General features: G+C 34.7%; 1 protein-coding gene and 2 pseudogenes across 1 annotated transcript in view; 2 read left to right on the top strand and 1 right to left on the bottom strand.

Moving 5' to 3' along the window:
• Positions 1 to 17,290, top strand: part of ATP10D (ATPase phospholipid transporting 10D (putative)) — a 111,188-nt gene that overhangs the window by 25,006 nt on the left and 68,892 nt on the right. The window contains exons 2-3 of the mRNA XM_011362811.2: positions 8,295 to 8,621; positions 10,835 to 11,029. Coding sequence (XP_011361113.1) covers positions 8,332 to 8,621; positions 10,835 to 11,029 — 485 coding nt within the window. The 5' untranslated portion in view covers positions 8,295 to 8,331. The remainder of the gene's footprint in view (positions 1 to 8,294; positions 8,622 to 10,834; positions 11,030 to 17,290) is intronic.
• Positions 6,878 to 6,996, top strand: LOC111741545 (annotated as a pseudogene).
• Positions 7,092 to 7,210, bottom strand: LOC111741549 (annotated as a pseudogene).

Raw genomic sequence — 17,290 nt, forward strand, 5'->3', positions numbered from 1 at the left:
AAGATTGCCATGGCTCTTTGGGATCTTTTATGGTTCCATATAAATTTTAGGATTATTTGTTGTAGCTCTCTGAAAAATGCCATTGGTATATTGATAGGGATTGCACTGAATCTATAGATTGCTTTGGGTAGTATGGCCATTTTAATGATGTTGAGTCTTCCTGCCATGAGCACAGCATATGCTTCCATTTATTTGTATCTCCTTCAATTTCTTTTTTCAACGACTTATAATTTTCTGAGAACAGGTTTTTTCCTCCATGGTTAGTTTGATTCCTAAGTATTTATTGTTTTTGATGCAATTGTAAATAGGATTGTTTTCTTAATTTCTCTTTCTGTTCATCATAGGTGTATAAAAATGCAATTGACTTCTGAATATTAATTTTGTATCCTCCTACTTTATTGAATTCATTGATCGGTTCTAACAGTTTTTTGGTGGAATCTTTAGGGTTCTCTATATATAATACCATGTCATCTTCAAATAATAACAATTTTACTTCATTGATATTTCCAGAGTTTTTACCCCAAAGTAGCAAATACACATTCTTCTTAAGTGCACACGGAACATTTTCCAGGATAGACTACATGTTAGATCACAAAACAAGTCTCGATAAATTTAAGAAGATTGAAATATCATGTGTCTTCTCTGACCATAATGGTATGAAACTAGAAATCAACTACAAGAAAAAAAAAAAAAACACTAGAAAATACACAAACACATGAAGGCAAAACAACATGCTACTAAACAATGAATGGATTAACAATGAGATCGAGGAAGAAATAAAAAGATATCAAGGGACAAATAAAAATGAAAACACAACTCAGAATCTATGGAACACAGTGAAAGCATCCTAAGACGGAAATTCATAGCAATACATCAAGGAACGTCAAGGAACGTCAAGGAACAAGAAAAATCTCAAACAGTCTAACTTCACCTACGTCAAGGAACAAGAACAATCTCAAACAGTCTAACTTCATACCTAAAGGAACTAGACAACAAAAAATCTCAAAGTGAGTAGAAGAAAGGAAATAATAAAGATCAGATTGGAAATAAATAGAGTCTAAAAATAAAAACAATACAAAAGATCAATGAAACCAAGAGCTGGTTCTTTGAAAGGATAAACAGAATTGATAAATCTTTAACCAGACTCATCAAGAAAAAAAAGAGAGGATCCAAACAAATAAAATCAGAAATGAAAGAGAAGTAACTATGGACTCCACAGAAATACAAAAGATTATAAGAAAATACTACAAGCAATTATATGCCAACATATTGGACAGTCTGGAAGAAATGGATACATTCCTAGAAACATACAATCTTCCAAGACTGAATCAAGAAGAAATAGAAGATCTGAACCTGATTACCACCAATGGAATCAAATCAGAAATCAAATCAGAAATCAAAAACTTTCAAAAAACAAAAGTCCTGAACTAAATGGCTTCATAGGTGAATTTTACCAAACATTCAAAGAATTAACACCTATTCTTGTCAAAATATTCCAAAAAATTCAAGAGGAGGGAAGCCTTCCTAACTTTTTACAAAGCCACCATTACCCTGATTCCAAAACCAGACAAAGACAATACAAAAAACAACAACAACAACAACAACTATAGGCCAATATCCCTGATGAACATTGATGCAAAAATCCTCAACAAAATATTAGCAAACTGAAACAGCAATACACTAAAATGTTATACACCATGGTCAAGATGGATTTATTCGTGTGATGTAAGGTTGGTTTAATCCACAAATCAATTAATGTGATGCACCACATTAACAAATTGAAAGATAAAAATCATATAATCATATCAATAGATGGAGAAAAAGCATTTGAAAAAAATCCAGCATCGATTCATGATAAAAACTCTCAGCAAAGTGGGAACAGAGGGAACATACCTCAACATAATAAAGGCCATATATGACAGACCTACAGCTAACATTATTATACCCAATGGGGAAAGGCTAAAAGCATTTTCCTTAAGATTGGGAACAAGACATGAATGCCCACTTTCACCACTTCTGTTCAACATAACATTGCAGGTCCTACCTACAGCAATCAGACAAAGAGAAATAAAAGGCATCCAAATTGGAAATGAATAAGTACTATGTTCTTGATCATCTAACTTTGGCTAAGATTAGAATCTATGGACTCTGGAAAGGAATTAGAGAGATTCGCTGACTTTGAAGAATGAAGCTACCTGAATGCACACTGTAACAAGTGCAGTGACTGAGCAAGGCTGAGGTTTGTAATGTGAGCAGAGCAGGGAGTGCCCTACTGTATCTCCTGTGTGGATCCTTATCAGTGTCCTCCACTTCAAAGTTAAAAGCTAAAACAGTCTAGAGGATTAGTAGGGCTGTTGTGATAAATGGGCAATATAACTGACTAGCACTCCAGAAAGAGAGGGCAGCATTTCCAAAGGTGCAGGATATAGGCTATGCTTTGCAGCCTCCCTGATGCGTCATCTGAGTACTAACTGAATTCTCCATTCATGGGCCCCAATCTAGCTCCTCTGAATCAGAATCTCCAGGGGTGGATCCTAGACAACTATGACTAACAGGGTCCCCAGAAGATTCTTATCAGAGGAGCTTGGTAAACACCAGACAACTGAATTATAGTTTGTTCATGAACATAATTGGAATGAGTTTTGGAGAGAATGGTTGTGGATGAGATCAGGTAACATAAAGGTCATTTTATATCATGCCTGTCTTTTGTGATTGTTTGGTTTTCTATTTATATCCTCCTTAATGCTGATTACTTCTCAAGTGTCAACAGATACACTGAACTGCGCATTTACTTAAACTTGGACAACTTTATTTAATTTGAAAGCAATATATTGAAAGTTTGGACACAGACCAATTTACTGGGTTTCCAGCTTTGCCTTATTTATGACTGAAGAAACAGCCAAAGAGGAGAGACCAACATTGTCTACAGTGTGTCCATGACTCTTAATGGTATCTTATTTTACTGATTAGCAAGCTGAGTCCCAGAGGTTAATTACATAGGTCACATAGCTGATAAGTAGTGCAACTGATATTTGAGCCTTGGTCTACAGAGCAGGAGGAATTTGACTTGTCAAAGAGTGGTAAGCAGAGTGCTTAGGGTCAGGAGCTATAGTGAAAAAGCTTCTGATAATTGTTACCATGTGAAAAATGTACCCAATATTCTGTTGTTGTTGTTGTTGTTTTTAAAGAAGCCAATTATCAATATTTTGTGTGAATTTATCTCCATTTAAAAATATTCTGCATTTAAAAAAATTGGAACAATGTATTTCCTAACAGTATGATGCAGAATACTTCATTAGACAGAATTTTGCTTAGTGCTGCTGGTTTGTGACTTCCAGATTAAATAATCTCTAAAGTCTAAGCTTTAAAATATGGTTCTTGCTGATTATTGATGAGGTACAACTTACTCTGATTTGCTTTTCTTTCATATCCTAAAGAAATTTTCCTGAATATTTATGTGAATTATTAATAACAGAACCTCCTCTAGGAATTAATATACTTTTAAGTTTATTGGGGTAGATGGGGAAGATTAAAAGGCTACTTGCTCCTGGCTATGATGAGTAAAGTGTTGCCTTCCCAAGAACCTTCTAGTCCAACTGCTGTCTTTTAATGCTTTCTGCCATAAAAGGAACTGAAAGTGGATATGTTCTTCAACCCATTGTGGAGCCATATGTAATCTGTGTCTTTCCAGAGTGTGAATAGCAGCACATTAGTGGACTTTGGAACCAACTCAGTGCGTCTTGATCAGTATTAAAATGAGGGAGCTACATGAAGAGAGAGAGAGAGGGAGGGAAGGATGGGGAGAGAGGATGAATAAATGAGAATGAAAGAGAATACTGTAGAGTAGAAAATGCATGCATTGCAAATAATAATGGTGGAATTGTTTTGTAGGACTTTTTTTCTTTTATATACGTATGTGTGTTTCAGGTTGCATTATAGAATGCATTTCTAACTGCTTGGTGAATAACAAATTTTGAAAGCACTGAGCTAGAGCGATTAAGTAGATCCTTGGTCATTCTTGCTCAGTATAAGATGATTTAATTTCTAAGCTGGAAATTTGAAAGGATTTTAGCATATGTTAATTGTTAATTACCTCTACACCTGCTCTTTTATTTTTCTATCTCTTGAACACTAGTAACTTTTCTCTCGTGTAGATCAGTCCTTTGATCCAATAATCACTTTTCAAGAAAACAGTGGCAGTGCTGAAGGGAGAGAGAATCATTACAAAATGGCAGGCCACCTGCCCTTGGAAAATAGGACAGAAATTCCATGGCTCAGGAAGGATGCTGAGAAGAGCAGTGAGCCAGGGGAAAGAGGGGGCAGTGTGTTACTAAATAGAACAACTAATGTAAGTTTAAAGACTTTGAAAAAGTACAGAGGAAGGTGGACCTAGGAATACTTTGGCTATGAAATGTCTTCTAGTAATAGATTTGTTTCTGTGGAACTGAGTGGAAAAAAATAAGGTTCTTGAGTAGATATGCGGAATGAAAAGCTGATTGTTTTTGTAAGCCAGTAAGTATTTTTGCTAGTATGTGGTTATTAGATAAACCATGAATTACCAGAAGTTAACATCACCCATGTGTCATATTTGTTTAATTGCATCCTCAAGAAATTGTATTCTGAAATTTAAAACTAAGTAGAGTCTATATTACTGTATGAGATTTGGATACTAGAGGGATACACACACCCCTATCTTAATAAGATTTTGCAGTAAGTCCTCACATAACATTGTTGATAGGTTTTGTGACTTTAAGTGAAACGACCTGTAACAAAACCACTCTTACCATAGGCTAATTGATATAAACAAGTTAAATTCTATGGTATTTCATCAACCTTATAACAAAACAATGTTGAACTAAATGCTATTCAAGGATCTTCTGTAATTACAAATGAAAATTTCTCTTTTAAAGTTTCCAGAAATAGTATAAAATTGTATTGATTTAAACCTTGTAAAAAATTTAAGGTTCGTCATAATGGTCACCTGATATTTAAAAATGCATGAAAAGCACTTAATATTTATATTAAATATTTGACATTATCTATTGAATCACTGAAAAGCGCTATCTGACATCTTTATTCTGGGGAAGATTTATAGATATGTTATGAGCAGTTTAATAACTAAAACTGTCATCACTAGTTATAGGTTAAGCCTTGCAGGACATTTGGTCCTGTTCAAAACATCCTCCTAGACACTGGTCTACGCCTAAAGGTCTTTGATCCATGATAGTATTTTTTATGTATTAATCCTATAAACCAAAAGTATGAATAAACATGGGCTATTTGAACCCAAGGACATTTTCTAAGCATAGATGTTTTTGACAGGATTAAATATCGGGGACCATTTGGCATGGACCAAATGTGCTTACAGACTTTTTTAATAGGACCAGATTTTAAGGATGTTTTGGTGTAGGCCAAATGTCTCTGTGGCTGTTTGGGGCAGGACCAAATATCCTAATCTAGGTTAGAAGCTATTTCTATATACTGAAGTGAAAACCAGGCTTTGCAAATTACTTCAAAGATACGCTTTTTAAAAATTATGTTGAAAAGATAGAATTATTTTGGCCAGTGAATGTTCGTTCGTTTAGCTCTCTATGAACAAATATTTTAGAGAGCAAACGCCAAAGAATAACTGGACAGAGACAGAACATTTTTTTTCCTTGTTTCTGTTACTAGTGTAAAAATGGTAGGACCGACTTTATGGATATTTTCTCTCACTGATAATAGAAGTTATAGATAGTGGGTCCAATATCCAGGCACAAATACACACATTTGGAGGCTATTGCATTCTTTCCATTAAAAGTGATTTTTTGCTCTTATTTCTTGTTATTATTTTACTTTAGGTCATGTAATTTTTAAAGATTTTATGGATTTTTAGAAGATTATTATTTATGATTCAATTGATTTTCTGTAAATGCAGTAATAAAGTGATGCTGTGTAACTGTAATCTCTTTGATTGCTTAAGGACCAATATATAGGAAATAAATGTGTTAGCAAGAATGGATTATTAAAACATTAATTCACTAAAAGTACCTAATATAGTTGGGCTAAAACTTCCAATACTGCAAGGTAATGATTTATGATTTCAGATCCATGAAAGCTAGATACATTTTTAATGTCCTTATGTGGAAACTGTTAATTTCTGATTAGCATAACATTTCAGAGAAAAGAGTTGACATGTTACACACTTAGAAAAATACTTGGAAAGAAAGTAAGCGTAAATAATTTGCCCAGACTACCTTAGTGCCTTGAACACTATTTTGCACCTGGGTTGCGTTTATATATTTCTATGCCTATTATTTTCCTAGACCCTAAGCTCCTAGAGAAGGGGAGCTTGGTCTTAACCATCTCTGTATTTCTAGCCTAGTGTAGCTTCTAGACCATGAATCTAGTTTTTCTCCAGATGAAGTCATGGGTCACCTGAATCAGGTTCATCTGGGGTCTTTTGTTAACAATTCACATCATCAGGACACACTTGTAGATTTACTAAATAAGACTCCAGAGGTGAGCGCCAGTCGAAGAGGATAAGTACATGTAATGGCATTGATAAATCAAGGATAGAAACCAAGGCCTCCAGACCTTGCCCTCCACACGCTTACTAAAATGCTCATTACCTCCTGGATGAACTTTTATTGGGTATCTACTGAATTCCAGTTACTCTGGTTATAAAGATAAATGTAGCTCATGGACAGTTAAAAGCAGAAACTGTTGAGTTAGAAAGGTTTGGTTTGAATCAGCCTTATCTGAGTACTAACCATATGAATTTCAGCAAGTTAACTTCTCTAAGCCCGTTTACTCTTTTGTAAAATAGAAATAATACCTGTGTTATCAGATTGATGTTAATTTGATGAGTTTTATTTTTGTTTTTAAATGCCTGCAAGTCTACAGCCATGCTACCCTGAACAAGCCTAATCCTGTCTGATCTCAGAAACTAAACAGGGTCGGGCCTGGTTAGTACTTGGATGGGAGACCACCTAGAAAGATCAGGTGCTGTAGGCATAAAAAAATAATAAAAAGATAAGGGATTGTAAGCTGACAAGGTCCTTGCAATCTGTGAGGTCAACCAAGGGTTGCCTTGCCTAAAAAAAAAGAAACACCTATAGTACCTGGGCTTCCTAGGTGGTCTCCCATCCAAGTACTAACCAGGCCTGACCTTGCTTAGTTTTCAAGATCAGATGAGATCAGGCACATTCAGGGTGGCATGGCCATAGACTGATGTTATAATATTAAGATAATGCATGTAAAGTGCTTTGCAAAGTGCTTAGAATACTGTGTGCTTTTAAAAATATTAGAGTTTTTTCTTTTTTATTTTTTTTAATTAATAAGCTTACATTGTAGGCAGGGCTGAATTTCTTGGAAAAAAAGAAAACCTCGGAAATAAGGAAAATAAGGAAGAGATCGTATAAGAGTTAGATTTTATTTTATAACAAACCACCCCAAGACTTGATGATGTAACATTTATTGACTCACAGTTTGGTTCGTTGGCAGTTTGGGCTGAGCTCTGTTGGGACAGTTCATCTCTGCTCTAGATTATGTTATCTGAGCACACTCAGGTGTTAGAAGTCAGATGGAAGTCAGTGGCCTCACCCATATGTTGACAGGAGCCAAGAAGTGAGTGGGTCATGTGTATTCATCATCTAGTAGACCACCCTGGGCTCATGCATATGGTAGTGGCCACAGGGTTCTCAAGAGCAGTGGGAGTCCCATGAGCAAGCACTTTTCAAGTCTCTGCTTGTGTCATGTTTAGTGTTTTGTTAGCCAAAGAAAGGCACTCGCTCAAGTCCAGATTCAATGGGTAGAGAAAGACTCCACCACTTGATGGGTAAAGGGATATGCATACAGGGAAGGAAAGAATTTGTGGCCATTTTTGTAATCTGCACAAAGAGTTTCATTGACTGCCTACTCTATATCAGGCTTTACACTGCAGGACTTAAGTGGTATTCATTTAGTCCTCACAGTTTCCTGAAATGTAGCATTCCTGTTTCAAACATGAGAAAACTGATGATCAGATTACTTAGAAACTTGTACACATTTGCCCAAATTATTTGCTTCAAGTTATGGAATGGCATTTTAGATGCTGTCTCTTGTTGATTAGATTATCATATGATCAGCCAAAGATTTTTGGTTAAAATGGAGTTCTGGTTACTAGTTTGCTTTCCCATTTGTACCTTGAATCATTGGGTCATATTTATTTGGTACAGAAAAAAAATTTTCATTTTACTATCCTAAATATTCTTTAAGACTTTCCAGAAACTTATGAGGAATTTTAGTGGATTGAGTTTATTTTTTTTTGCCAGATCACCTACACAACCTGGATCTCACCACATTTTGGATATGACTGAACCTCTTCAATGGGCCCGATGTCACTGGCAACGGCTGATGGGCAGTACAAACAGGGATGACAATGAGAGGCCATACAACTATTCCTCGCTGCTTGCCTGCGGGTGCAAGTCCTCTCAGACCCCCAAACTGGCAGGAAAGCACAGGGTGGTGGTTCCTCACCTCCAGCACTTCAAGGAAGACTATGAAAAGTTCTCTGGAACCTACGTGAATAATCGAATACGAACTACAAAGTACACACTTCTGAATTTTGTGCCAAGAAATTTATTTGAACAATTTCACAGGTACTTTTATTTTTTGAAAAAAAAAAAATTATATATATTTTTCTTTTACATGTGCTTATTTATTTATTTATTTATTCATTTATTTATAGAAATGATTAAAATTTTTCCCTCGTCCTTCTAGTTGATATAGAAGATTTTTCATAACATTGTATATTACCTAAGCCTAAGACTTGCGACATAATTAATCTTTGATGATTCTAGTGGAGTCTTGTAGAATGATGACCCCCTACATTCACATAGCACTTTATCATTGGTAAGATATTTTCTCTTGACCGGAGAAGATATTATTATCCTCATTATATATTAGGAAACTAAGTTTGACACTACAATTTAGCCAGTGCTGTGCCAGTGATAAGTAGCAGTCAAAGGCTATAGCCTTGAGTCTTCTCACTCTTGCTTTTACGTTCTTTCCACTAAACCACATTGCATTTTAATTTTAGCTTGTCCTTACTTGGTAATATGGAGAAGTAGAGCTCTGAAGAAAATGCAAATGTAAGAAGTTATTAGGTGAAACAACAATATAATTCAGCCTAAAATGTATTTATTGAAGCTCTCCTATGAATTTAAGCACTAAAGGAAATGCAAGTCTAAATGGTGCTTCTTATGGACTTTGTTGTTTAGCAAGAGAAATAGGATGTGTATACAAACAACGAAAAGACCTAGTAGGTGTGACGAGCATTATAAAATGCTTCCAAGTAGAATGGAAGCCTCAAAAAGAGAAATAATAATAGCTAGAGCAATAGAAGAGGAAGTGGCATTTGAACTTAATTATAGAGGGTAAGTGAGATTTTCAAGGCAGAGATGTCATTTCAGATGGAGGAAGGAGTATGAGTAAAAGCAGAAAGGCAGTAGCGCAGGTTTGCTTGCAGTCTGGGAAGTAGTCCTCGCCTTCCCCCTAGTACAATGAGAGGCAAATGGAAGGCAGAGAGAACATTTAGAAAGGTACTGTGTATGTCCTGGTGAGTAGTAATGGAGACCTGAGCATAGATCAATGTGGGAATGAAAAGAAGGATAATCTATCATAGATACTATGGATTAGTGGATTAGTCATGGGGAATTAAGTAACAAGATGATGTGACCCTGTTGAGCAGAGATGACCAGGAGGATTAACGGATAAAGACAGAAATAAAAAGAAGCTTCACTGGAAGATTATTTTGTTTTTGTAAATGTTGAAATTGAGATGCTAGTGTGAGTATAGAGATTCTCATTAGTCATTATTCATTCTTATTATTCACTCTGTATATGTTCTATATGCACTTACTGAACAGTGGATATGTTTATAAATGTGAATTTGTTGAATTAATACCTTTAAATGCTATGGGTGTTTCTATCTTTTATGGAGTTTGCAATCTAGTACACTTCATGGAATTCAAATATGAAACTTGAAGATTTCAGAGCCAGCATTGTAGGTTTGAATGCAGTCCACATGGAAATAATTGAAGCCAAAAAAGTAGCAAAAAGTTGTTAAGAAAGAAATTTTCAGAGTAAAAAGGAGTTGGAGGTGAAGAATGAGAAATGTGTATAGATTTTGAGAAGTTTGATGGTAACAGGAAAAATATGTTACCATATTTTTCAAGGGCTATGCAGCATCGAGATTTTGTTTTCTAAGGAAAGAGGCCACTTGAATTCACCTTAGGGGCCAGTGGATGAGTACTTAATGTATAAAATAGAGGAATGGAGGAAGAGTTCCTGAAAAAGTAGTTCTCAATAGCATAAAAGCAGACATTGAAAGTTTGGTCTCAAGGGCAGGAAAAACCCCTCATTCTTTTCTACTTACGTTGAGCCTTGTTTGAATGTGACCTTTCGACATACAAATTAACTTCTGAAGGCTAGACTTTTGGGTTACTTAAAAGTTTATTTTTACAGTGCATTAACTGAATTTCTTCTAAATTTTTTGATCTTTTAAAAAGAAAATAGTATTTTCTATTATGCTTTTATATCATGTTACAAAACTCAAGACTGTCACCTTCCAATATTTACTATGATGTATTTAATAAATAATACCTCTTATTTATTAAAGTATGCCTTGAGCTAGATATCTACAGGAGTAATAAATTGTTCATTCAGATATGATTTTGCTAGTTCTCTATTTCGTAGCATCCAAAATCAACTAATAGAAACTTGTAGGAAAGCACTCTAAAGATATTTTGCCTCTTTCAATTTAGGCATTTATGTGATTTGTTAACACCTCTTTATATGTGTTTGGATTGTAGAGCGGCCAATTTATATTTCCTGTTTCTAGTCGTTCTGAACTGGGTGCCTTTGGTAGAAGCCTTCCAAAAGGAAATTACGATGCTGCCTCTGGTGGTGGTCCTTATAATTATCGCAATTAAAGATGGCTTGGAAGATTACCGAAAATACAAAATTGACAAACAGATCAACAATTTAGTAACTAAAGTTTACAGTAGGTGAGTATAACAGGAACTGAGTTAGAGAAAACACGTGTGTCATTTAGAAATATGCAGGATGTTACTGTTTTCCCCTTAGATGTAACCAGGACCCTTTTTATGGTGGCAATAGTGCTGATTTCAACTAATATTTATAGAAGACCTACAGTGAATTTAATCCAGGTGTCATAGGATTACAAGAGTACATATAGCCATTATCAACCCAGAAGCTGATAAAGCAAAAGATTCTATAACTTACATGTAAGTGGAATTGAAAGAATTAAACTTCAGACTATAAGAAGGAAAGCAAGCAGATAGGTTTTAATCCTAGATGTTAGAGTTTGGGATTAGAAGAGGATGGGGTATGAAAAATGTGAATGGATATTAAAAACAAGATGGAATATGAAAAAAGAGCTAACTATGGAGAAAAAGGTTTCTGAAAAATGGAGAAGAATATTCTTTTTGGGCACCAAACTAGAGCCAATAAAAACCTTCCCACTGCAGCAACAACATAGAGTATTCGTAATAGGAGGTCTTTTTAGAAGCATATTTGCTCTGGTGGAGACTTTTATTTACAATATTTATGAAACAGAAAGCCTGCATTGCCAAGAATCAAGTCTGATAAGGTGAGTTTTGAACTGTGTTATGTATTATATGCCTACATTTATGAATTATACCTGCAACGCTAGTGTCCAGAGGCAATTGTTTATAAACACTGGTGTGTTCTGTGCACATTGTGTGGGTGTATTTTTACGAAACTGAGATTGTACTACACATATTGTTTTTCTAATTCTTTCAGCCTAATATTACACTATAAATACTTCCTATGTCTTTATCCTTCAAGAAAATATTTTTAACAGCTACATTGCCATATGACTCTAAGGTAATTTATTTAAATATTTCTCATATTATATAATTTTGAGAATTTATGCTTCAGTGGGTATTTTTATATAAAAGTTTTGAAGATTTATTATTATTTTAACATTTAAATCATTATATAGAATTACTAGATCAAAGAGGAGGAATATATTTAAGTCTTTGTGGCTTTTATGAAAAATGAATTACAGAATTTATAATGTTAATTTTCTGGAATTCTCTTTTATAAGAAATGTATCTACTTTTTAAGAATTAATCACTAGAACAGATTGGTGAAATTCCGAATCTAATATGTTAATTGCTTTAGAAACAGGCTTATGGTGTCATTTTCATTTCAGAGGTTGGAAGGTTTATGGAATATTCTGGGATAGTGAGTATATTAAGTTGGCCTGGGGAGGGGAGTAAACAAATAAAGGAGCAGTAATGAGAAATAAAAAGTTAAAAAGGGAGTTTGAGGCTTACCTGGAGGGACTTTATCACCAGGACATTGATTAGTCGGGGTTCTCCAGAGAAACAGAACCAATAGGAATGAGATTGATTTTGAGGAATTGTGTCATGGGATTGTGGAGGTTAAGAAGTCCTACCATCTGCAGGCTAGGTTCCCAGGAGGGTTGGCAGTGTTGTTTGAGAGCCTGAGAGCTAGAGAGCAGAAGATGTGGATTTCAGTCCAAGTCTGAAGGCCTGAAAACCAGGAGTGCTGCGGTCGGAAGGTTAGTATCCCAGTTCAACAGTCAGGCAAAGAGAAAATTCAGCCTTCCTCTGCCTTTTGTTGTTTTCAGGCCCTCAGTGGATTGGGTGATGCCCACCGGATGGCCATCTGCTTTACTCAATTCATCAGTTCAAATGCTAATTTCTTCCAGAAACACCCTCACAGACACACTTAGAAATACTGTTTAGCCAGATAGCTGAACACACCCTATGGCCCAGTGAGGGTGATCCATGACATTAACCATCCTAGATATGTTCCTTTAGAGTTAAGGAATCCATCTTTTCAGCAAAGAAGTATGTGGTAAAAGCTGTGCTTTAGGAATATTGGTCTCCTTGAGTCATAGGAATAGCCTCTGCTAATAAAGTAGATCTTTTTATGCTAATGAATCCAGGATACTACTGGAAGTAAAAGCAAACTACGGGACAGGATTCATGGAAGAGGTATTGTGAAGAAGAACCTAACTGAATTTGGTGAACTGTGATTTGAGCTTTGAAGGATAAGTGTACCACTAATAGAAATAAGGGGCATTAAATTCAGAATAAATTGGAGATGATAGCAAGACAGGCATCCAAGTGCAAATGCCCAGTGGGCAAATACGAGCACTGCAGAACCTCTGGAAAGAAGGAAAGGCTACAGAGAGAAATTTCAAAGTTATCAATCCCTTTAGAGGTGATTTTAAAGTTAGAATATTCTCCCCAGGTGAGAAAATATGAAGAGCTAAAAGATAGCTTTGAGCCCAAAGGTGGGTACCCATTTCAGTCTGTGAAAAGACTTCACAGGTTCTTGTGGACATATGCTGTCACTCTTCCTTCTGAGATCCCAAAGCATTAGGTATATTTCTTGGGTTGACTTTAGTGCTCTTATGTAGACTCTCAGTTCATAATATAGTAATTCTAAATTTGTCAGACTAGAGTCTGTTCCATTCTAGTTACCAGTTCACAATAAAAGATATCTAGGTTCAAAAGTCTTATAATAGTAAACAGAAGTATATTCTGAACAAATGTAAGGGTCTTTTGACTGACCAAGAGTTCAACTAGGTGACATACTTTTTGTTTTGGGAGAAAAATGACTTGAAGGCTTGTTCTGGTGGTAGAGTTGTCTTCATTTTATGTGAGCAAATGGTTAGGGAAGGCTTCTCTGAAGAAGTGATGTTTAAGCTGAAACCTGTAGGATTCTGAACTTTGTTCATTGTTAGAATTCTTCAGTAGGTTTCTCAACATTCGTTTTAAAATATCTATAAAGAGAATAAAATAACTTTTCTCCTTTGTAAGGTGATGTGAGCTGTATTTAGATAAGGAAATATTAGTTCTATTTTTTTTTCTTTATAGTCAGGAGTAATCTATACTCATGTCTAGTCTTATACTCATGTCTAACTAGGAAAAAAAATTGTAATATTGTATAGAAAAATGAAAATAATAGTAAAGGCCCATGGTTTTCATTTTAAAGTCATAGAGCATTTTACTAAAACAGTGCTATGAATCATTTGATGACATTTAAGGCCTTATCACATACCAAGTTTAGAGAGTTGAAATGTTGATGCAGTCTCACCATCAAAAAATACCTGTAGGAAGTAATATTTTATAGTGATTATATAATGAACAAAATCAAGATTACCCAGCTAATGCCAGATTTAGCAAATGGAAAGAATGCTTCTTATATGTATTTAAATATAAATTACTGTATATAAATAATTGCTGATTTTTTTGGTACTTTAGAGTTAATAATGTGTGTTTGTTTGCTTTCCTAGATTGTTCTAAAAATTCTAATTCTGATTCTCTCACTTAGTAGCTGTGTAGCCTTGGGCAAATTATGGAAGCTAGTTAAACCCCATTCCCTTCATTATGAATATAATAGTAATAACACAAGCATAGTGCCTAACCCTTTCCAAGTGCTAAGTAAAGGTTACCATTATGACAATTATTGTAGGTTAATAATAACTATTCGCTATAACTTATGTTTGTCACATTATCAAGTCATTTCATCAATATTTGAGAACCCCTAGAACACTGTATGATTATATAAATATTAAAATTGCCTAATGGGGCCTAGTATAATTTTTTTCTTGGATGTCATTTTTAGATATAGTCCAGATATATTTTATATGATTTGTATATACACTTAGAGATGTATATTCTAATCAATTATTCAGTTTAAAGCTTGTTTCAAGGTACCATTTTATAATTGTATTTCATGATAGAATCGGGTAATTGTTTTTTCATGTATGTTCTATGTAATTTGCTTTCGTTTGGTGTTGTAGTAGAAATAATGCTTACCTTTCCCCCCAAAATTGTTCTTGGAACAAATTTACAAGGATATAGAAAAATTAAGGTAGGATGCAAGACCATGCCTGTTGATTTAAGTATGCTAACTTAAATTTCTATGAAATACAAAGAAATCACTTTAGAGTGATTATTGCTTAGCGAAATTAAGATGAAAGTATGAGGCAATTAAATTTGCAAGCTTGTGGAAGAGTTATATTAACATTGCTATGTAGATAATTTGGTGCTTATTTTTAATACGTGGTCTTTTGCAAGGTGCTTAATTTTCTTTGGGAAGGTATCATTGGGAAATAAACACTAAGAAATTAAACACTTAAACCTGTTACACTCCATTTAACTTTGAATGAAATATTATAGAAAACTTGACTTTATTAAAATTGCCTTTAAAATATCAGCCATTTGTAAGGTTTTAAGGTTTGTTTCAGGATTATAGAAGTGTATTAAAAACAAAACTATCAATCATTCAAAAAATTTGAGTGCCTACTGAGAGATTTAGAGATTTAAACAAAAAGTAGATATAATGCCAGCCCATCAGATATGTACATTCTTTTCTAATCTCTAAGGACCACCATGTTGATGTTAGGAGTTTCAAAATACTAGCTAAAATGAACATTTTAGGATTATCTCATAAACCCATAGAATTTCATGATTCTTGAAATGAGGCTGTCAGTGGCCTTATGAATTAATTAACCTTATGTGTGACATCTTCCAAAGCAATGGTTCTTTGTTTTATAATTTTGTTAAATTTATTGGAGTGACATTGGTTAATATAATTATATGTTTCAAGGGCACACTTCTATAATACACCATCTGTATATTGCATTGTGTATTCACCACCCAAAGTCAAGTTGCCTTCTGTCCCTGAATATTTGACCCCTTTTACCCTCTTCTACCTCTCCCAACCCCTCTTCTGCGGTAACCAACCACTATATTGTTGTCCGTGTCTACGAGTTTTTTGTTAGTTTGTTTTGTTTGTTCGTTTGTTGCCTTCTGTTTTAAATCCCACATATGAGTGAAATCATATGGTCCTTGACTTTTTCTTTAATTTATTTTTTTAAATACATTTACTTATGTAAATTAATTCCAAGTATATGGTACATTGGTTAGACATCTATATTGTTCATAAAACGATTCCCCCAATTGCTCCCTCCCTCCCCTGGCCCTCCAGTTAGCCATCATATTAATGCTAATTGCATTCCCTGTGCCATGCTCCCCATCCTTGTACCCAACTATCAACTACTAATTTGTACTTCTTTAATCCTTCATCCCATTCTCAAAGCCCTCCAACCCTGCTTCCCTCTGTCTGTCACCAAACTGTCCACTATATTTGTGAGTCTGTTTTTGATTAATTTGTTCATTCTGTTCCTTAGATTCCACATATAAGTGAAATCATAAGGTATTTATTTTTCTCTGTCTGACTTATTTCACTCAGCATAATAACCTCTAAGTCTATCCGTGTCATTGCAAATGTGATTCTTGATTTTTTGCATGTGACTGTTTCGCTTAGCATAATATTCTCAAGATCCATTCACATTGTCATAAATAGTGGTATTTCATCTTTTCTTATGGCTGAGTAGTATTTCGTTGTATATATGTACCACATATTCTTTCTTCAATCATCTATCAAAGGACACTCGTATCCATGTCTCGGCCACCGTGAATAATGCGTCAATGAACATAGGGGTATATATATTTTTAGGAATAAATGTTTTTAAAATTTTAAGGTAGATACCCAGAAGAGGGGTTGCTGGGTCATATGGTAGCTTTATTTTTAATTTTTTAAAGAACCTTCATACTGATTTTTAAAGTAACTGTACCAGTTTACATTCTCACCAGCAGTGTCTGAGGGTTCCTTTTTTTCTGCAGCCTCTCCAACACTTGTTATTCCTTGTCTTGTTGATAGTAGCCATTCTGACAGGTGTAAGGTGGTATCTCACTGTGGTTTTGATTTGCATTTTCCTTATCATTAGTGCAGTTGAGCATCTTTTCATGTGTCTGTTGGCCATTTGTATGTCTTCTTGGGAGAAGTGTCTATTCAAGTCCTCTGCCCATTTTTTTTTTTATTCAATTGTTTTTTTGTTGTTGAGTTGTATGAGTTCTTTATATATTTTGGATCTTAGCCACTTATCGAAGGTATTGTTTGCAAATACCTTCTCCAGTTCGGTTGGTTGCCTCTTTGTTTTGTCAATGGTTTTTTTTTTTTTGCTGTGCAGCAATGTTTTAGTTTGATATAGTCCTATTCACTTATTTTTGCTTTTAATTCCCTTGCCTTTGGGGTCAAATTCATAAAATCTTCTTTAAGACCAAGGTACATATGTTTTCTTCTATGTATTTTTTTGTTTCATGTCTCATATTTAGATATTTGATTCATTTTGAGTTAATTTTTGTGTCTAGTGTCAAATAGTAGTCTAATTTCTT

Source organism: Pteropus vampyrus, unplaced genomic scaffold (genome assembly GCF_000151845.1).
Source record: "Pteropus vampyrus isolate Shadow unplaced genomic scaffold, Pvam_2.0 Scaffold79, whole genome shotgun sequence".
In the NCBI taxonomy this organism is placed as follows: Eukaryota; Metazoa; Chordata; class Mammalia; order Chiroptera; family Pteropodidae; genus Pteropus; species Pteropus vampyrus.